Source organism: Oncorhynchus keta, chromosome 34, assembly GCF_023373465.1.
Source record: "Oncorhynchus keta strain PuntledgeMale-10-30-2019 chromosome 34, Oket_V2, whole genome shotgun sequence".
NCBI classification, from domain to species: domain Eukaryota; kingdom Metazoa; phylum Chordata; class Actinopteri; order Salmoniformes; family Salmonidae; genus Oncorhynchus; species Oncorhynchus keta.
In genome coordinates this window covers 34481644-34503479 of record NC_068454.1, presented here as the reverse complement: position 1 = coordinate 34503479, position 21836 = coordinate 34481644, and the positions used below count along the sequence as shown (strand labels likewise).

The following is a 21836-nucleotide window of genomic DNA, read 5'->3' as shown; positions in this document are numbered from 1 at the left end:
AGTGAAGAGGTGTGTGTGTGTGTGTGTGTGTGTGTGTGTGTGTGTGTGTGTGTGTGTGTGTGTGTGTGTGTGTGTGTGTGTGTGTGTGTGTGTGTGTGTGTGTGTGTGTGTGTGTGTGTGTGTGTGTGTGTGTGTGTGTGTGTGTGTTGAGGGGAGTTGTTGGGAGGCTGTTAAAGGCCCAAGGAAGTGGCCAGCTGATTAGAACCAGATGCCAGACAGATGGGATGAGGAGGGCGGCTACACATAGGTGTGACCCAAATAGAAGCACACTGTCGCCCATTCCTGACTCATGGAGGCATGGTTCTTCCTTTAGCCAGGCCCAACTTCACACCCCCATCTTTGCACATGGTCTCCTCCTTCTAGGGGACTGTTATGAATGTTACCATGGGGTCACAGAACTATTTGGGTGGGGTTGTGTGTGTGCGCTCGTGCACATGTGCCTGTGTGTGTGTGTGTGTGCGCATGTGTGTGTGCATGTGTGTGTGTGACAGGATAGGAGTAAATAGGCCAATAAATCGTTCTATTACGAGCCGATTACATCGAACATTCCCTCTCGCGTTCGCTGCCATTCAAAGATGTATCGCTCACCGACTGAAAAACCAGGAGGGCGAAGGGGGGATAAACACTTTGAAAACCAAAACCAGCCCGCTCCAGTCAGCCAGCGTGTAGACTAGGCCCGATGCCACAGGGACATTTTTAATCCTTTAATAGCAAGCCTTTACTGTTCCCTCTCGAGCCACACTCTAGGTGCACTCCAAAATAAGTGTTAGGAGGACCCTTTTATTTCCCCACACTCTTCCTCTCTCGATGCTTCCTCCACCAATTAGTCATTAAGCAAATCGTTCTCTTCAATTTCATCGGCCTCAATCCTTCTTCGGACTACAATTTTCTCAAGACTTGATCCTTTGATCCTAGGTGTGAAAAGGGGGGCACTTTAACATAAATCTTAAAGGCTCAAGGAAAATGGAATTCTGTTAACTCGAGAACATTGTCGTTTTCAACACTTTGTGTGCCATTGAACAACAGCGTGAAGAGGTGACGAGAGAATCTTGTTGACCACGGCTGTAGCATTATACTCACACAAACACACTGGCCCGGAGTAACAGACCAAAGAGTGTTTAACAATCACATTCCTTCAACCAATTCACTCTTCACTGGCAAAAGACTGAGAGAGTAAATAATCCTGTGGCTAGCTACCTATTAGCTCAATGTCCTTGATGAGATAAATAGCTTTTATATTCTGATAGTGCTCTCAAATTGAACATTGTGTCCCTTGCCTCTGTCAGAGCTCACTTCACTACTATCAGCACGTCTCTGAACCAGCCAGTTATGTTAGATCTTGTGGCATAGGTGTGGAACTGTCATATAAGCCGAGAAGTTGTATTAATATGCACTGTGAACTTGTTGTTCTAACAAGCCTTAAAATGTGAGAGCAACTGACTTCACCTCTCATTTCACTTCCTCGGATTTAAATGCTCCTACGTATCAACCATATTATGAGATACGGTTTAACCCGTTTCTTTACGGAGCTCACTTATAGATACTGTATATAAACCCAAAGTCTATATGTTCACTTACAACTCATATTTTTTTTATTTGGAGAATCATTCAGGCTCCCATAGGAATGTAGCATCATTAATAACGAAAAGTTGTAGTTCTAGACTGAAGTTCTGTACTAGGAAACACATTCCAGCATATTTATCAGAATGAATACATTTTCTCTTCTAAGTAATAATGAAAAACCCCAGAATTCCGCTTGGTAGAATGTGTGCTCGGCCAAATGTTAACGTCTGGGAGCGCCACACAACATTAAAGTGAGCACAGTGAGAGAGAGAAGCCTTGTTTATACCTGGCGCTAGCATGCATCCTTGGTCCTGATCTTGTCCACATTCTGATTGGGCCCACATTTTCAGATATGCGTCTACACATGGTATTAAAATGTGTCTGTTATCTCTCCACTGTGTCCACCTTGTGACCACATTTCCTGGTCCCTTCCTGTATTCAAATTATTTGACTAATACTCTTTCAAAATCATATTTATTTATTTATTGTATGACACATTTTCATGACATAAGTTCATGGTGACAACTTAATGATTTTAGATGATTTTAGATTGTATTTAAATTGATAATTCAGATTTAAATGGTTTCACTGTCAAGATCCGTCTACACTTGTGAGATATCCAGACACAATGTGCGCCTTACTACCTCCGGAGGTGGTCAAGAAGATCTAATCACAATCAGATCACAATGTGTCTTCTGATCGTCTACACCTGTCTACAAATATGGCCACAATCTGGATCTAGAAACAGTACAGGACAAGACAAAACACACATGTTAGAGCCAGGTATAAACAGCACTATAGAGAAAGAGAGAGAAAGAGAGAGAGAGAGAGAGAGAGAGAGAGAGAGAGAGAGAGAGAGAGAGAGAAAGAGAGAGAGAGAGAGAGAGAGAGAGAGAGAGAGAGAGAGAGAGAGAGAGAGAGAGAGACGTGAGGGAGGTTGATATCTTTTCATTCCCCCAGGTGGAAAGATATAGTGTTGCGCTTGAGAGCGCCTGCGAAGGCAGGAAACTTTATTAGACTAGTTAAATATTAATTCTTCCACTCAAAGATGATCGAAAAAAATGTTTTCATGTCATTTTGCTTTCAGGCCACCTGGCTTTCTATAACGGCATTCCAAAGAATTTGTAAACAGTCGTCAATATGAGACTTTATTATTCTATAATGTATAAGTACTGCATTGACTATGTACAGGTACAGTATATTCATTTAAGATACTAATAAAAAACAAAGGTGTTCTATTTTGACAAGGCTATTTCTTCTAGAGTTGCTATTATTTAATTCAAAATAAAGTATTCTAAAATGGTGGTTAAAAGGAGGAAGAGAGAAGTAGCCTTGGGGATATATATAAAAGGGTAAGAGGAGATACGGGAAGACAGTGCACTTTGAACAATGTACTATTTTAGTGACTACTGAGAAATGGAAGCAGAACCAGCACCATATTGACAAGGTTAACAAATCCCCCAGAGTGTCAGCATTTTGCTTAGAATCAACAAAGTAGACAAGTTTCAAGGACACCTCTTAGTGTAAAAACCATCAACAGCCAGAGGAAATGTGTTTGTATGTGTGTATCATATGCTTCTCGGGGCGTGAAAATGTGTGTGTATCATTTTGTTCCTTACCTGCTTTCCGCAGACAGTCAAAGCCGAAGAAGAGCCGCACCGGAAAAGGAGAGCGAGAGAGAGAGAGAGAGAGGAGGATAATGATACATTTTGAGTTCATAATAATCACTGATAACACACATCATTTTTCAAACATGAATTAAGAATGTGCTGGACATTAGAATATTCACAATATGTTGCCAAAATGACCTTATTTGTAAAGCCTTGTGCAAGAATTTCAAAGACTAAGGAGATTAGAAAAACGGACTACCGCTTTATTACAGTGATTTTGATAATAACATCAATACAAACACAAACTTTTCAAAAACAACTATTGTATTATCTAAAGGACGTCTTGTAAAGCTGACTCCATAGTCGTCCAAACTACCGCATATTGTTCAATGACATGTCCCATTCTATATCAGTCTACGGGGAGAATTCAGTTGCGTCTGCAATATTTCCAGGCCTTTTTTAATAATGGCCTTTTGTTTGTGTTGTTGTTGTACAGCAAGCAGAGGCTCAAATAATTCGTTTAGTCAATTGACTTCAATGGTGACTGACTGGAGAGTCCACTCCACAGTAGACATATCCTGGTCTTAATGAACGATTTTCTGGTCTAGTGCACGTCCACATAAGATACATGGTAATTATTGTCTGGTATCGCTGGGATCAATTTGCATTTAACCTAGATTTCAACTAAGAGTGGATTGTGGCGCGTTGTTATCACACAGACATATGACAGGGAGAGAGCGGCAGCAATTATCAATGTGGAGCAATATTATTGTGACATCCCTTTCATTTGATTCAACATAATCCCCGAGAAGAAAACATCTAATCATTAGCATTTATGCCAACACATATTGGCAATATAATTTACAACTGATACGATGACACCACCTAAAGTGGAAACTCAAACATCCCTATACAGATCTGCCCAACACCGTTCCTCCTCCTCCTCTCCCATCCTTACTCCAAAATGCATTAACCAAGCCATATATCACCATCTTCACATTTCATTTATACTCATGTCCCAGACGTGAAAACAAAGGAGCCTCCTGAGACGTGGGGCCCGACCTGCCCCCCTCCTCCACCCCATCACCCCCACACCGCCCCACGACGGGCGGGCCCTGCCCAGTGGGTCACCTAGTTCTGCACGGGGGCTTGCTTTCCCAGGCTCATTACCAGACAGGAGACAGGGGGCCAGGGGAGGGAAGGAGGGAAGAAGGGAAGGAGGGAAGGAGTCTGCCCTGCATAGCCCTGCTGGGATGGGGACCATTACTTTCAGGTGAACTGGTTTACATGGGGACCAAACTCCCTATTCAGACATCCAGCCTGAGGAGCCCCCCGGCCTGGCCTGCCCTGGCCTCCACTCGCCAATGTAGGCTAGGCCTATGCCCCTCCAAACCGACCATGCACACACACACACACACACACACACACACACACACACACACACACACACACACACACACACACACACACACACACACACACACACACACACACACACGTGCGCACTCATGCACGCACGCACACACACACACACACACACACACACACACACACACACACACACACACACACACACACACAAAGATGACAGAGTCATGCACAACAGATACCCACACTCCTCCTCACCAATTTAGCCCTTAGGTTTGGTGTGCTCATTAAAAACAACACACTTCCAATTTACCAAGTAGGATGTTGAAGGCAGGGAGACATTGATTGACCTTGTTAACCTCAGTTGTATCTCAATGCATAAAAAAAGTTATTTAAATAGTACCGTTTCCATTGCATTCATGGATACCTCATATCTAGCCAAGCCCATTGCATTAAACAATGGTGGAGATACATTGTAACTGGTAAGAGAGAGAGAGGAGAAAGACAGAGAGAGAAAAACACTGTCAATGTCCTCTATTGAATCTCATCTCTTTGAGAGAGAGGGAGAGAGAGAGAGAGAGAGACGCACAAACAGCCAACGAGTGAATACAAAGGGAGCCTTTCAAGTTCATCTGGACTGATGTAATAAAATTGACACATGGAGTCAGAGCTGGATTGTGGGGTGTCTGTTCTACCTAAACTCTCATTTCCAAAGCTCTGTCACCTCCCTTCACTGCAAATGAATCAATTACAGCCCAACCTAATCCTGTTAGAGCGATGAAATGACTGCATACCTCCCCGTAGGCAGGTGCTGCATGCCAGGCTCAAGGGCTTATTATTCAGACTAGACTATGTACTGTCATCATAAACCAGTGGTGTATAGCATTATGTGTTTGTCATTATGCAATCAAAATCATTCAAAATGTAAGCTACCTTTTTGTTGATCTGATTTTGAACAGAAAAGTGTATTTCTGAATCTCACCGCACAACATTGTTGTGGAAGGATATGAATGTATGTTGATCTGAAACTGTCTAATGGATATAATAAATAGCATTTTCCAAGCAGAAACGGCTCCCTGACCTCTCTTTCCTTCCTTTCTTTAGAAGAGGCATTGCTCATACTGGTTCTTTTCACATCTCATCACTCCTTTATGCAAATCCTAACAAAGGGAGAGAAGCTTGTAAAACTGTAGCTTTATTGTCAGGTATAACTGTTTCTGTTAGTACTTTACAGGGCAAATAGAAGGGGACTGGGGGGGGTAACTAACACTGCCTTATTGTTTACAGCCCACTGGTTGAGGGCCCTGGTTCTGCTACAGCACGTTTGCAAGGTACAATCCGTCTAGCGGGGGCTCCCGACATTCTGAAGCACCTTGTCAGATAACGCCTGACCCACACTGAGGAGTGCCTCTGGGGAAAATAATGAAACAAAACAATGACAGAGGGCTTGTGTGCAGCCAAGAGGAGAAACGGGAGGGAGGGAAAGAGAGAAAGAGAAGAGTGGGGGAGAATAGGAGCGCACCACAGCTAAGCCCCCCCTTCCCTCCATCATGGGTCGGCCCCTGCTCTGCTCACCCAGACCATTGTGCACCCAGGGGGCTTTGGAGATAAATGGCCGCATGTTAACCACGTTTGACGGGCTGCACAAAAGGGGACACCTCGGGTCCCATGACGCAACCTGTACCCCCCGAACACCCCCCACCTCTACCCAAACATGAGGTACAGGGGACAGTGCCACCAAAGCACCCAATGAAGCGCAAAGAAAAGAGCACAACAATTTGTCACTGGGCTGTAAGGGCTTTGTGCTTTAAGAGTTGGCAGGGCAGGTTACATTGTAGGGTGGGGAGGGTTAGAGGTAGGCTTTTATAGGTAACACCTTTAATAACTAACACAATTATCACGCAAAATATACATGGAAATAAAAGCAATATCTTTGTGCTAAACTGTTTTCCATGTGATCGTAAATGACTAATGAATCTGTTTGGATGTGTTGGCTCATTGAGGGCTGCTCAATTGAATACTTGTATTTTCTGGAACATATGTTGTTGTCCTATACTTAATGAGTCAAGTCCAAACCATTACAGATAGAACCATCACACAATGGAGAAAAACTGTTAGATTTACTGCCCATTTCACTGCATAAGCACGCTATTGGAACAAACAGATCTTATAAAGTTATCGTTACCTTTTGAGGGCTACTCTCACAACAGGGGAACAATCGCCTCTTTACAAGGTGTTTGTCACGTTGTAAATAAAATGGTACTTTGCAATCGTGCAGATATAGATCAGAGTTCGAAATAGATCAGATAACACTGCGTTTTAAAATGTATCTACTCTACACCTCTTGTCCATTTAGGAAAAATTAGCAACCTTTAAATTGGGGAGAATCCCGGAGAATGAAATGGCTGACACCCTAGCACCCACTCGCAACTTGGGGGGGGGTATAGTACTCGGCTGTAGTACTAACCTTTTCAGCTCTGTCACATCTTTGATGCTTGACAGGACCCACAAAAGCACCTGCCCCATCCCCGGAGTGTTCGTTCAGCACCCCCCTCTCATTTTCTGTGACCTGGCCAGCATTCCTCACCATCAGGGGGTCCTTCCCATGGCTACCTTTACCCAGTCACCCCAACCCCCCCCGAGCTCTCATACAACCCACCCAGCCCTCGTAATCCCACTGCAAACACGGTTAGGCCTGCGCAAATGCAACGCGCGAGACTTCTCAGGCCTCAGCTAAAGGTGCACAACTGATTAGGCCCCATTGCGTGGGAACTAAGGAGAGAATCTGTGAAAGAAAAACTCATTGAAATGCATATGGGGACTTTCCCAAAACCTGGCCTGTGAAGTGTCATTTTGTGAGAGAGAGATTTCATGGTTGACAGGTCTGTGAAATAAGCGATGTAGGTTTTCGACTAATGATGATAAAAAAACGACAATATTTATGTTTTTCTTATAAATGTTTAAAAAATATGACCAATGGCAACTAAAAAGGTTTTATAAACAGAGGAAATGGAAGTCATACCAAAAAAAATGCTCCTAATAATTACCTCTCATAGCAACAACAATGTCTGGCAAAGTTTGAGAGAGGACTTAAAAAAACGCACTATAATTTTCTGATGTAATGAATATGACCCTGCTAGAGTGCTGCGTTGCACCAGCCCAACCCAAACAGTGACAACACTTATATCCACACAGACAATGTCATCCCAGCACCCCTCCTTTCCTTTGTTCCCGGCTTAACAAAACTCAGCCGTCACGCCGTTTTAGCTCAATAAAGACCGTGGACAGCCGTAACCCCATCAGGCCCTGCTTGTCATATGCAAACCTCTGTGTGTGTGTGTGTGTGTGTGTGTGTGTGTGTGTGTGTGTGTGTGTGTGTGTGTGTGTGTGTGTGTGTGTGTGTGTGTGTGTGTGTGTGTGTGTGTGTGTGTGTGTGTGTGTGTGTGAGAGAGAGAGAGAGAGAGAGAGAGAGAGAGAGAGAGAGAGAGAGAGAGAGAGAGAGACAGACAGACAGACAGACAGACAGACAGACAGACAGACAGACAGACAGACAGACAGACAGACAGACAGACAGACAGACAGACAGGCAGACACAGACAGACAATGTGTGAGGGCAAGAAAAAATCAAAGAAAGAGATTGGTAATGTGCGGTTGATGCAATTGTGCCATGCTTAATCTGTGAATGTGGTTTGTTTGAACAGATGCTTAATGTCAGAACTTGACATTGAGAGAACGCGAGATAAAGACAAACAAACTGCTGAAGGGGACGGCCAAGCTTAACATTGAAAGGTGTTTCTCATTGACCGGTGAAAAAGATTATGCTGGACCTGGCTATTATGTCAGACTCCATTTTATTATGTCAGACTCCATCTACCTAACCCTATAAGACCACTTCCCTGTTCCTGTCTTGTTCAGGATGGTACAAACTCCCTCTGTGCCTTTTTGTTGTTCAGGAAAAAGATGAGCATTCAAGGGGAGGAGCTTTGCATGTGTAACAACAAGAAACTCTCCTCTTTCCTACCCAGTACACCCCACCCTCCTCTACCTCCTATCCCCGCCCAGCACTACAGTCGCTTGTCAGAGCAAAGCACTAATTGCCAACATGCCAGGCTGCCACCATAATACAAACGGGGGGTGCATTAAGCGTGGCTCGCTCATTTGCGAGGAGGACGGCTGAGAAGGTGCCGCACATGAATATTTCATTAAGTCTAATTGCACAGGATCACTCCTTTATGGTAAAACCAGAGTGAATGCAAGTCATTAGGAGTGCAGCCCCCTGTACTGTAAAACTCCAAACGCAACATCACATTAAGATGCCCTGTGATTTGTCTGCTTAGAGGGTACGATAAGACGTGCCATCTGGATGAGTGGCAAACACATGGCACTGCCAAGTCTCTTTAGTATACTATACACACACCACCCCAGTGATGGAAGAGAGAACCACACCTGCAAGCATTTCCCTCAGATGAACGATGCCGGAAATGACACACACAATCAAAGATGTTGATCTGAAACTCTCACGCAACTGTCCCTTTTACAAAACTTCTCCCTCATCTCCTCTGAAGCCATAGCTCCCAACCATATGGCAAACAAACACCATAGCAGAGGTGAAAGAGTGCTCACCTTTCCTTCACATGAAATGGTATCGGGCCACTTTGACAGGAATGCCCGTTCCTATACCCCTGAGTGGTTGGACGAACACTAGGAAGGGAATCATTTAGCCGTGGAATGTAAGGACAGGACATCCCCCTCAGATAAGACAAGGGCAGCCTACGCCTGAGGTTGTGACTGAGCAGCTCAGAGTACGGAACTATCAGGAGGGAGGCCCACCATAGGGGCTGAGGCTCAACTCAGGCCTGGCTTCCATGAGTGATGAACTTCCTCATTACTTTAATTGCTAGATCTGTGACCAGGAAGTTGTGTCCTTTCATCCCTGACTGGAACCCCTGCTGATGTACCCTGAGGAGCACCACAGACGACCCAATAGGAGGACAGGACAGTGAACTGGTAGTTTTAACCTAAAGCACAGAGAGAGAGAGGACCGCTGCATGGGAAACAAAGGCTGTCTCCAAACCAAGACAGGACAGGAGAGTGGATCCGAACAACGGGAAGAGGAGAGGAGGCGCTGGCTGGTGCCTTTCTGGCTGTCACAAGAGGGGGTTTGGGAAAGGAGGGTAAGGATGGAGGGAGCAGGATGGAGGGTGAATGCTGTCACCATGACTAATCCCTTCACCCAGTTGGCTGTGTTTGTTACCTGGGGAGGTGTCTGGGTGACATTTGGTAGTGACAGTGCCGGGAACGGCTACGGCTCAGAGGAGCCTCTGCCCCAGTCAGAGCCTATTTAAGGATCACATCACATCTACCCATCCTGATGTCTGCCCTTCCACCTCATAGTGATGGACAACACTACCCAAAAGCTGATCATCAACGGGATTCAAGTGCATGGTGTTGTTGTTGTTTCTAACCCGGTTGCTGTCATGTAAATGGCCAGATATGTTTGAGTGGTGAGGTTAATCACCTTCCCACTACTCACGGCAGATATAGGTTGAAAGAACGTTTAGAAAACAACACAAATGTAATTACAGTGATGTCAGTCTTTGAGATCTTTCCGTTGCTATAGTAGTAGGGGTCCTAAAGCATACAGATCTAGTTCAGCAGAGGGCTAACAGGGAGGACTGGAGAGAGACAGAGAATAATCTCCAAAATCAATCTATTTCTATTACTTCTACACAGAACAGTTGATCTTTATCACCGAAAACACGCCACAGGGGATATGCATCAGATACCACAAGCCAGATTCAACCACTGTGTCTACTTCCAAGAGAGAAAAGCACGTGTGTTTGTAAACTTTCCCACTCAGGTGACGACAGTACAGCGGGCCAGAGACCCCGTATGTAAGCTTTAAGTCCTGGTTGTGTAGATCTGACCGGAGCACTCTCTGACAGACAAACAGAACTCTCTGTGGGAGGCATTCACCCGTATGGGAGAGGTCTGGACCCACAGATGTCATGACACCTTAATCCACCGATCCGTTATTGATTGTTCCATGTGTGTGACCTTGCCACGGGTGCTGCACCACACCGCGCCAATCAAGCCCACATATCCGTGTGAGGGATGCCGCATACGTGTGTCTGAAAATGTTGTCGTCTGGCTCAAACATGTTCAGTCGATATGTATACAGGCCTCGATCAGCGAGCACCTCATGCTCACTTAAAACAAATGAAGAAAAAAACGTCTAAAGCTGCTCCATTTAAAATAACTGGGGAAGATGTGTAATGGTTCAGTAAGGTTATCATACAGAGCTCCCCTCTCCCCATCCCCCCACCCCTGATAGTTGCACTGAACCTTATTTCCATTCATTATCACGGGGACTGTTGTTTCTGTAGCCTGCAGTGACATACCTCATTATTGACCTTGGTAAATCCTAGCTGTTTAGGCTAAAGGCGATGTGGCGCCACAAAATGTCACGGGGGAACTCTGTATTCACTCATGAAGAAAATATGCACATGGTTACAGAGAGAAAAAAATACAATAACCCATGTCAGTCACCTTGAAATGCACCAACACTGTCAGGCACACAAATAACCAGCAGAATGTAATGCTTTAGCAGCCTGATTCGTGTCCCTCAATGTCAGTCAGTGCAGTGTGGCCCTATAGTACAAACTGTAGCAAGCAACACTCTCTGTGTCTCCGCCATTCCAGTCAGCAGCGTAGGGAGGCGTACTGTAGGTGTTCTGAAGCTGTCAAAGCGGGCTCTCTGTTCTGAAGACTTTTGTGCTTCTGACACAGTGATGAGCATTGTTTGTACAGTTAGACGTCTTGGCATTTACAAGCAGGCAACAGGGCCCATGCATCTCAAAGAAGTACGGTAAAGAGAATGATGAGTGAGTGGGGGTGGGTGTGGGTGGGCACGGCAGGCAGGCAGGCAGCAGACACACTAATATGTACATGGCCTGTTCCTATTAGTCACCGGTGACGCGAGAGTAACTGCGCCCCCGGTGGCATTCTCTCCTGTCCCCCTCAGTAGTGACAGATGTTAGGAGGACAGGCAGGATAAAGCTGTAGCTGGAGTGGTGGTAGTGCAGGCCGGCTACGGAACGAGAGAGGTGGGAGAAGTGTATAGTGTTGCTGTGGATTAGTAAAGCAGGACTTAGGCTACTCCTCAATAATTCTATAGATCGCTCTCTTTCTCAAGACAGACAGGATACCAGATCATTTCATGAATATGATCAAAACAACATTTAACTTTGATCATACACAAATACAGACCAAACTGTACATCTATGAATACATCACTGACTTTGGCCATTTGAACTGGGAGTGTATTAATATGGGAGTGTGTATGTTATTGGGTGTATGTTTATAAGTGTGTAGTCAGGAGTCATTGGGGCCAAGTCAAAGAAAAAACGCTGGAGCATAGAGGCATCCGGCCAGCCCATCTCCCTGTCCCTGTATGTATAAAGAGTGAGGAGGGGGCAGTGGCTGCATAGAGACTTAACACGGCTCCCCAGGCCACCGGCACACTGGTTAATATAATGTCCCTGCCTCCGCCTGGCTACTTGGTGAAGCATTATCTCTCCTGCACCTCTCGGAACAAAGGCCCCCTTCTTCCCAAAGCAGGCCTGTCTCCTCCCCAATGTCCAAAGGTGTTTGGTGAAGTAAATCTGCCTAAATCCTGCACAGCTTGGGCTGGCAAAGGGAGGGAGGGAGGGAGGGAGGGAGGGGAGGGAGGGAGGGAGGGAGGGAGGAGGGAGGGAGGGAGGGAGGGAGGGAGGGAGGGAGGGAGGGAGGGAGGGAGGGAGGGAGGGAGGGAGGGAATGAAGGTGAATGAAGATAATCTCCTTTTCTTAACAAAAAATTAGGAATTCATATCACATGGTGTATTTTAAAGTTGCAGCATCCCACCCCCTTTCTCTCTCTCTTGCCCTGTTTCTATTTATCTCTCTCTTTCTGTCTGCCTCTGTGGATGTGTGATTCCTGACCTATGAAGCAGCAGGAGAAAAGAGAAGAGGCCTACCACAATGAAGTCTGTCTCGCTAGACAGCACCGCAAGACAAGTGTTTTGCCTCTGAATTGGGCTTTATGGATCTATTCAGGGTTATATAGTCAGTATTAAGGCCTTGGAGCACAAATCGCAAGCTCTATCTTTTAAATGTATAGAAATAGGCATTATGAAGGTAGTTTGTTGTGGGTGGGTGAGGGATGGATGGGGCGGAGTGTGCAATGCAATGCAACACACAATGTGACTAGCACAACCAATCCACAGGGGAAAACAAAAACAAATCCCACCTGCCCCCAACTCTGTCATGCTGATTAAAATGGAATCTGAAAAGTCTCAGGCACTCGCAAGATTTCTTTTACAGCCATAAAACAATCTGTTGCGTTCCCTCCCTCGCAACCATGCTCTCTCTATCCACACCCCTCACCTCTTCCTCTCTCTCCCTTTCCCTTTCCTTCTCTCTATCCTCCCTCTCTCACTTTCTCCCTGCTTACCACTCATCTCTCGCTCTCTATCTCCCTACACCACTCATCCCTCTCTCTCGCTCTCTCCCATTCAGCTGTGAATAGTCCAGGAATGGCATCCCGTAACCCTATCTGTCCACCAGTAGGACCCAGCCCTTGGGCTGAGTGGGAGGGCTATATAGGGCACGTAACCAGGGGAGGCCTGACAAACAGCCGGAGACACCTAAGTTATGTCGCTCAGTCACTACCCACCACCACCTTCTGTCCCTCTTTTCCATAATCGCTCTTTTTCATTCCCCCTCTCACTCTCACTCACTCTCTCGCTGTCTGCTTTCCATTTTTTCCTGAGCTCTTTTCATCTCAGGCTTTGGGATGCTGAATGCGAGAGCGGCCTGGCGGCGGTGAAAGGCCTGAATTGTGATTAAGAATGAGGAGAGGAGCTCCTTTTCTTTGTTCTGCCCTCAGGGGGTGTTTACTGAGGGGGAGGGAGGGGGGAGCAAGGGAGGGAGGGAGGGAGGGGTGCGTAAGACATGGCGGAGCAGATATGAAAGGCATTCAGGTCAGCACTGATGTGAACGAGAGTGGTAATCATACCAAAGGCGTTGTGAAGGACCACCATAGCAGTGCCAGAGAGCTCTCGGACTGAGGATGTGTGTGTGTGTGTGTGTGTGTGTGTGTGTGTGTGTGTGTGTGTGTGTGTGTGTGTGTGTGTGTGTGTGTGTGTGTGTGTGTGTGTGTGTGTGTGTGTGTGTGTGTGTGTGTGTGTGTGTGTGTGTGTGTGTGTGCGTTCACGCATGCACATGAACACGTATGAGTGAGCTCATATGCCATTAGCCATAATAAGCTGACAGACACCGAATAAAAGTGAGAGAAAAAATGTCTGGTGAAAATCCAAACACAAACAGGAGAGCATTAGAAAAGGTATCTGTCTCCAGCAACTAGGACAATGGCACGTTTGTGAGAAATGTGGCATGAATGGTACAACGGGCACCCTGACACTGCTCACTGCTGATGATAGGAGCATGTAAATGAGACACACTTCCAATGAAAACCCATTGTCTTGAGACAGTTATGGACCCACTAGCCTACTGGCTATGACAGCTATACAAACCATGCCTTCATTTGAATGTTGTCATAACCCAGAGAGGAACCAATGTATTTAACCGCTTATAACTCTAAGTCGGGGTAGCAGGACCATAACAGAAGACACTGCTGGGACCTACTCTTCTGATTTAATCAAACAAGGTTTGTGTCCAGTTTATTAGGTATTTGATCATAGGCTAAATTATTTTGAAACCGTACACACTTTAGTACACCAATTTGGTTAATGGCGAGTGGCTTTGAAAGCTGAAATAGTGGCCATTTTCTTTTAAAGAAAAACAGAAAAAGAGACTATTTTAACTTTACTGGCTGGTGAGGTTAAGGGAGCGCTTTTGACAGCTGCGCTCACACAACCGAACGAGCCCTCACAGCTGGATGTGACGTAGCCTATAGCACCAGCGGGGGGACTGCGAACTGCAACAAAGCTGCGCAGGCTGCGCGTATCGAGTTACACAGGGCCTAATGTGACCTCCCATTGGGACCCGAGAGTGGCAGAGTAGGGGGAGATGTGTTTGGGGAGGGGGGAGAATAGAAGTATAGGCATAAACACAATAAACTGTCATAGTGTATATATACATGCAACAGACAATATGTGGACAATTCCAACAAAGGGTTAATAGCATTTACATAATGATCGAGCATATTTCGAATTAAAATATGAGGATCATGAAAAAAATCTATAATCAAACAAAAACACATCACCTCACAACCTGTATATTCTGGTGCTCCGTTTCTCTATTTGCGTTAATAAAATGCATAGGTCACATAACAAGACCCATCAGGCCTTATAGATATTCCTATAGGAATAGTCTACTGCATCGGAGTGAAAGTTGGCCTCAGGCAAAAAGTATATTCAGGCACACATGAGTTGTAGTAGACTTTCAGTCTTATGAATTAAAAGTTGACATTCTGGATAACATACATTTACACCAGACCAAAACTGTGGGCCCACATGTCCTTTTGTTGTTGCCTTAAACCACACAATTAAAAGTCTTACATAGACAATATGGGCCTATCCAGCGGACTGTAAGGCAAACACGAGCATATTCAAAATAACTAATTGCATAAGAAGATATAGGCTATAAAATTCGCCCACAAGGAAGAATCAATCCGCGAAAAATTGGGAATTGGTGCGCAAACATTTCCTCAATAAAATGATCAATAATAAAAGTGAACATCTGGGAGGAGCAACAGTAACAGAAGGCCTCCGTTGTTGAGCCTCTGACGAGACGTAAGCCGGTGAAAAACGCTTCCAAACTATCTAAAGAGGTTGGTTAAATAAATACGTTTTCTGTTAAACAAATGTCAACTCGTCAACAAGACTTTTTTTCGTTATGTTTGCCCATATTTGCTGAATGGTCTTTGAAATTCAATCTATACCATTTCAATTGTAAAATTCACTTCTCATCGTGGTCCTTACAAACACCAAGGTGCAGTTAGAGAGCAGCAATACTTCACTTTGCCTTTGTTGATCAGAAACGTGCTTGAGAGCAGTAAAGACCCTGAACAACCTACTGATTTCACTCAATCAGTGAACGAATAAAAACGAATAACCACGAGAAGTCGACTGAAAATTGTTCAAAATACACTGTCATTTAAATGCAAAGATTTATTAAAAAATATATGTTTACAATAGCCTACGTCTACAACAAACAAACAAATAAAACAAGACACTGTGATAATTAACACCAAACATGTAATATCATGTGATATTAAAGTAACAACAAAACCGACTTCAGTTCAACATTGACATTAAATAAAACTTTACATAACACACATGGCCGAAACGTCAAAGGGATGCCCTCCTCGCAAAATCCCTGTCACAACTCCTAGGCTACACAAAACTCAGGAGTTTTTTATATCCCATTTTCTCTGTTGCTTTCCCCCTGACATAATCGTTAAAAACGAAAATAAACGTTGTAACACATAACTACATAACTCAATTCTCAAGTAACTGTTCGATAATAACAGAAATGCACTCGGATACTTTTGTGTGATACAGTCTGTGAGCTTGCCTATGAGTTGTGTTGCGTTTAGTGCTGCAGCCTTTGTGACGCGCCGCATCAGAACAAACAACAAATGTAACATTCAGAAACTGTGACTCACGTATAATGACCATTTCAAGACCTTGATCTCCAATTTGACAACCTATAATAACTAATACGTGGTAAGTGTCTGTAAAGACACCAAGTCTGAATGGCAATGATGGCACAACACAACACAATACACACAGCACAACACAATATACACAGCAATGAAACAGCGTTGAATAAACGTGAGATAAAGCCCATTTCCTTCATAATCACACAAACGTTACCAAAACAATGCAATTTCTACATAATCCACAGGTTTTCCCAAAATCTCCAGTTCATAGCCTACGAGAAGCGCTCCTACCCATATAACGGTTTTCCTGCATGTCTGCTAGATAATGGCACTATCTCACTGAACCGCTATTCGAGCCTCATTCTGAAGTCCCTTTCTCGCACAGTCCAGACTTTTGATAGTCTACTTTAGTGTTCATCATCTCATTCAAAATAAACATTAAAATGCTTTTCATATGGATGAAATTCAAAACTACAACAACATGTAGGCTACTTTTACGCAGCCTACCCTCTTCACAACGCTTACACTGAATGTAGCCTAATTGCACTGTGGAAGGAGACAGCGCGCGGGATGTCCCGCATATGACTGGTGGCAAAACATACAAATGTTCCGGAACTGTCCTTTTCATTTACTTTGAAAATGTTCTTACCGTTCTTTCTTTGTGGGTTGGATTGTTTTCGCCTCTTACACCGGGGACCCTCCGCCATGATCTCCTGCTTCATTGATAAGACGAGTAGGCTAGGTCAGATGGCATGCGCTCCGCATGGGCTCGGCTCCTTCAATCAGCAGCACACAGGCAGGCTCTGGTTGGTATCTAATAACCAAACAAAACGGCGACAAATGTTGGGACAAGATGACTGTATGGATCCTGTTCAACCACAGGGGCACGACATATAAAAGTTAAAATTCACTCTAAAGTCTTCAATGAAACTCCATATGTGTAAAGAAAGAGTCCAGGAGAGTGATATTGAGTAGGATCGTAGGCTACTGCGTCCGCCGTCGCCTGATCTGTTGATATGTCTCTAATCCGGCAGAGCGTCAATGAACCGAGCAGAAGGAGGAGGACAGACAGACAGGCAGACACATTCGATAGCTTACAAGGATGACTGAAAGCTAAGGCATACATTACCACTAAGGTCGATTATTGTATGAAGTCACAAAAAAAAATAGGTGTACCTTTTTGTTTAAGTTTACTGAACTTTCACATAAACTTGAGCCTTGTTGATGACGTTTAGGGATTGTGACGGCTTCCCCTACTGTCAGTCAAAAGCCACTTTGCTGTCATCTCCAAACTGAAATCTATCCCATTGGTTCAGTTTTTAATCACTAAAATGTCAAACTTAACCAAAGAACTATAAGCCATAATATGTTACATCCTTTTCTCGCCCATAGGTAATCTCAGTCATTTAGAGTTTAGTTTCCCTTTCTGCAAGCTATGTTTATGAGTGTTAATATTCTGTAAAAAGCGAATCATTTTGATAGGCCATTCATGATAAAGATTCAGCAAGAATAAAACGTGCTAAATTGTGCAATCTTAAAATGTGGGGAAATAGACAAACTTCCCTTTTATAAGAAATTCATGTTAAGATGTATTTAATCTACCATCCAAACTGATTGATAAAAATGAGAATCAGCCTGTCCATGGCCCACATTCAAATGTTGTGTAAAATGTAGGGACGTGGTGTTAGTGGAGTTTGTATTAAAACGGTAGCGAAGCGAAGGAGAAAACAAACACACACACAGTCACCAACATTTACACGACAACACACGGAATAGGCTACTGCCCCACATGGAAAAGCTTTATATTGTACATTTACGAGGAAAATCAATTGAAGTAGAATGGTTGAAACACAGCCCAGACGAGGATCTCCTAGTTTAAAGATTTAAATGTGGAAATGTTGCCACCGCATCGCATTTTTTTCACAAGGCTTTGGCATTTGCACCAGTAGTGAACACACACATAGGCTACAACACACACAATAGTGCGGATGTCTGTGGTCACTGCACAAACCCCAGCTACGCAGAATAGGAGATGTTCACATTTGGAATGTGGATTAAAAAAACAATGTTGCTCCATCTAATAGAAGGCTATACATAAAATGTACAAATAAGATGGATGGCAAACCAACGGGAATAGCCTACGTCCGTTTCCTACCAAAAGGAATAGGAACGAATAACATCGAATACATTTCGATTCCCCGGAAAGGACACCGGGATAAAGATAGCATCAGAGTACAGTTGACGCAGGTACCTACAGCGCTCTACCCACTCCTGGAGCAGCACGGACCTTTCTCACCTGCTCAGGTAAGTGGTCCAACTTTTATAATTGCGCAACAGCGCACGGATACCTGAGGTACCTGCATGCCATAGCTACCTCAACCACATAGATGTTGAAGTTTCACAGTCAGAAACTGCTGTAAAAATGACAATGTGGTAAAATACACCTACCAGAGTGTCAGTGTGATCCTTCAAACAGCTGGTTAGAAGACAGAACGTCAAAGAGAAATGGTAAAGTGGTGCGTCGTGGATCCAAAGAAAATAACTGGGAATAAGCCTTGAAAATAGCTTGACGAGGGACCGTTATTCCTGATGGGCAGGTTAGGACTGATCTCTTTCAGCCACTTCACGAAACAGACCTGGGGACGCGCACTGACGTGTTACGCCTCTTCTAATGACATTTTTTCGCTCTCTTTCTTTTCCTGCAATGTAGAAGGCGCCGGACCCCTTAACACGCCACCTATCTTCACGCGGAGGGATAATTGAGGAGTATGTGTGTGAGCGTCGTTTGGAGAAGAACGTGATCAAGTTGTTGTCTCCCTTGAGATTACATTTATCATTTGTAGGCTATGCTTTGAGTCAAAGGTTAGAGGAATTACCCACGAAGCAGACTTCCAATAGCGACATCACAAATGAAATAAAACAGCACTGTAATTGCAGTGAGAGAGAAGATCTTTATAATTCGGCGACAGGCACTGTCCATACTGGCATATCAGTCAAATCTGTGAAAGGGGCGCCGAAGTACCTGATTGGAGCGCACAGGTAGTTTACCTGTACATATAGTTCCCTTCCTGCGTGTATCCAGAGGCACAACAGCGGATAGGTAGCCGACCTCTGCCTTTTTATCTTGACTTAGTGACTGTATATTCACATTGAAAATCCTTCTGTGCCATTCCGCATTGTATTTATTGTACAAAAACGAAAGGGGGAAGATGCAGACATATTTTTCTACCGGGCTCTCACTGGCATTAACTAAACACGCTGCGGCAAAGGCGTAATTTACAACCTGCAAATATGCATATCATACTATATCGTGCTTTTTTTTATTATGTTTCATGTTTATCATAGTTAAAAATAAAAAAATCATCATCACTTGTAGGCTCCAGTCAGTCATGTGCAGCGGAGAGTAACTACCACAAATGGTTTGTGGTTGGTAAAGTAGGCTATTCCCCTCCCTTCTCAGTATATATTTATTTTCTGGATGGATGGATGATAAGTTCACAAATGGATGGAAGCGGCTATATGATGAACCCACTCAAAGCCATTTGGATTTGAATGGAGCTCATACGAAACCAGGAATATGGAAACTTGATCAAGATGGCAGGTTATCAGGTAATTTTGAGATCTATGGTTATTTTTAAGTTATTAACAATAATAACGTTATATTTATTATTATTATTATTGGGCTATTAACTATTATTATTATCATCTTAATCAAATGTCATAAGCATATAAATATATATATAATAAGTCTATAATTGATAAAAGTATAGTATAGTTTCTAATACGTTTGTAAATAGGCCCAATCTAGAGGTGCACAGAGGTGAGGTGCAAACAGTTGCGCCCAGTAACTCCCCCTTTTTTTTGTCTCTACGTCTGTTAAAATGGCATGAAATGAGATTACAGACTTCGATACCGGAGTGCTTTGGGCATTAAGAAATCGACTGTCAGTGGGGCATCTTCTCTTCTTGTGTAGAGCAAGAACAACGTTTTATGACCAAAGTATGTTCCATAAAGAGTCCTCCAATTAGCATTTGATCATGTAGAATAGCATATAGGCCTACTCCCATTATCAAACTGACATTTCCACTAACATGGTTGATTTTGAAAATGGATAAACATATTTATTTTAAAACCATAATCTCCTTATTGTGATTTTTTTCAGTGTTAAAAAATGTATCTATCATTTTATTCAAATGTTTTTTTTTGTGACCTTTGAAAGTACATTTAATGGCTAAGTTTTGTCACTCATAGCATACTGCTTTTGGGAAGAAAATAACAAACAGATATTTTATAATATGAGACTTGAAGCTGCATAAAGCTGAATTGCTGTCTGTGGCTTATTTGGAGTGTCTGATAAGTCTTTATGTAGAACCACCTGAAGTTCTAGGAAAAATAAAAGGGAAATGAGAGCCTCAGTCACCCCACGAACCTGAGGAAAGGTTTGTCATACCCTGACGATGTGAGCTGCCACACACACACACACACACACACACACACACACACACACACACACACACACACACACACACACACACACACACACACACACACACACACACACACACACACACACACACACACACACACACACACACACACACACACACACACACACACAGAGGGAAATAGATAGAAACCTAATGTTGCTCAAGAGGTCTTATTGCAACATGGGAGAGATACAGTTGAGGGGGAAGATTAGAGGCCAATGGATGTCATTGACATTAATAGGTGAAAGAGGGATCTGGAAAGTGTATGTGTTGAGCAACTGAGAATCATGTCCACTAATCATTCCTCTTTTTTTACAGGCCGATATGAAACAGCCAGGGTGACTTACAGTTAATGTCCTAGCAACATTGATATTTAAATTCCACAATACAAAAAAATATAGGAGAAAATACATTGTTACACTCACCTCAGTTCAGCCTGTTAAAGAAGCTGTTGTCATTTATTTATTCTCACGTGTTTAAGCGGTCACTCTGATTTTGATAAATGATGTGGTATAAACTCTACTGTTTTGTATTTTAGCATTCTGCATGTATTTCATGAAGTGAAGATGTTCAGTGCATTTGCAGTACGGTTATCACTATGTAAATTGGTTGAACTTGTCACGTCAAAATGCCAGCTAGACATTGAGCACCCACAAGGCTGTTCTCTCTGACGTGGTTCAGCATCGGAATGTTGCCCACTGGCATCCAACAGCAAACAACTTCCATCAACGACACAACAAATGTTGTCTGATAAACTGCTAGATAAACTAGCTGCAGTTCACTCAGCAACTATCATTATTGAAGTCATTGGCCAATGTATTCTTATGTGATAGTGATTTTATATGGACATGACGGCCTCAATAGTCCTTTGGACCTCCCCCTTCCCCATAATAAATGTGTTATTGTCACATACAATGGATAGATGCAGTGAAATGTGTTGTTTTACAGCCATAGCAGTACAGCTCCCCTTGAGCAAGTTATGGGGTTAAGTTCCTTCCTTAAGGGCACATCAACAGATTTTTCACCTTATCGGCTCGGGTATTTGAACCAGTGATCTTTCGGTTACTGGCCCAACGGTCTAACCGCTAGGCTACCTGTCGCCCATAACCGCCCTTCCTCTTGCCCCCCATGAATGACCTAA

At 43.7% G+C, this 21836-nt stretch overlaps 1 protein-coding gene and 1 long non-coding RNA gene across 3 annotated transcripts in view; one reads left to right on the top strand and one right to left on the bottom strand.

The window, feature by feature from the left end:
* zeb2a (zinc finger E-box binding homeobox 2a) overlaps positions 1-18930 on the bottom strand; it is a 48501-nt gene extending 29571 nt beyond the window's left edge. For both annotated transcript variants that reach the window (XM_035749902.2, XM_035749903.2), the window contains exons 1-2: positions 18657-18930; positions 16858-17022 (exon numbers count right to left, since the gene is read on the bottom strand). In XM_035749902.2, coding sequence (XP_035605795.1) covers positions 16858-16930 — 73 coding nt within the window. In that variant the 5' untranslated portion in view covers positions 16931-17022; positions 18657-18930. The remainder of the gene's footprint in view (positions 1-16857; positions 17023-18656) is intronic.
* Positions 17029-21836, top strand: part of LOC118367001 (uncharacterized) — a 149918-nt gene continuing 145110 nt past the window's right edge. The window contains exons 1-2 of the long non-coding RNA XR_004822059.2: positions 17029-18512; positions 18919-19817. This is a non-coding gene — a long non-coding RNA (uncharacterized LOC118367001). The remainder of the gene's footprint in view (positions 18513-18918; positions 19818-21836) is intronic.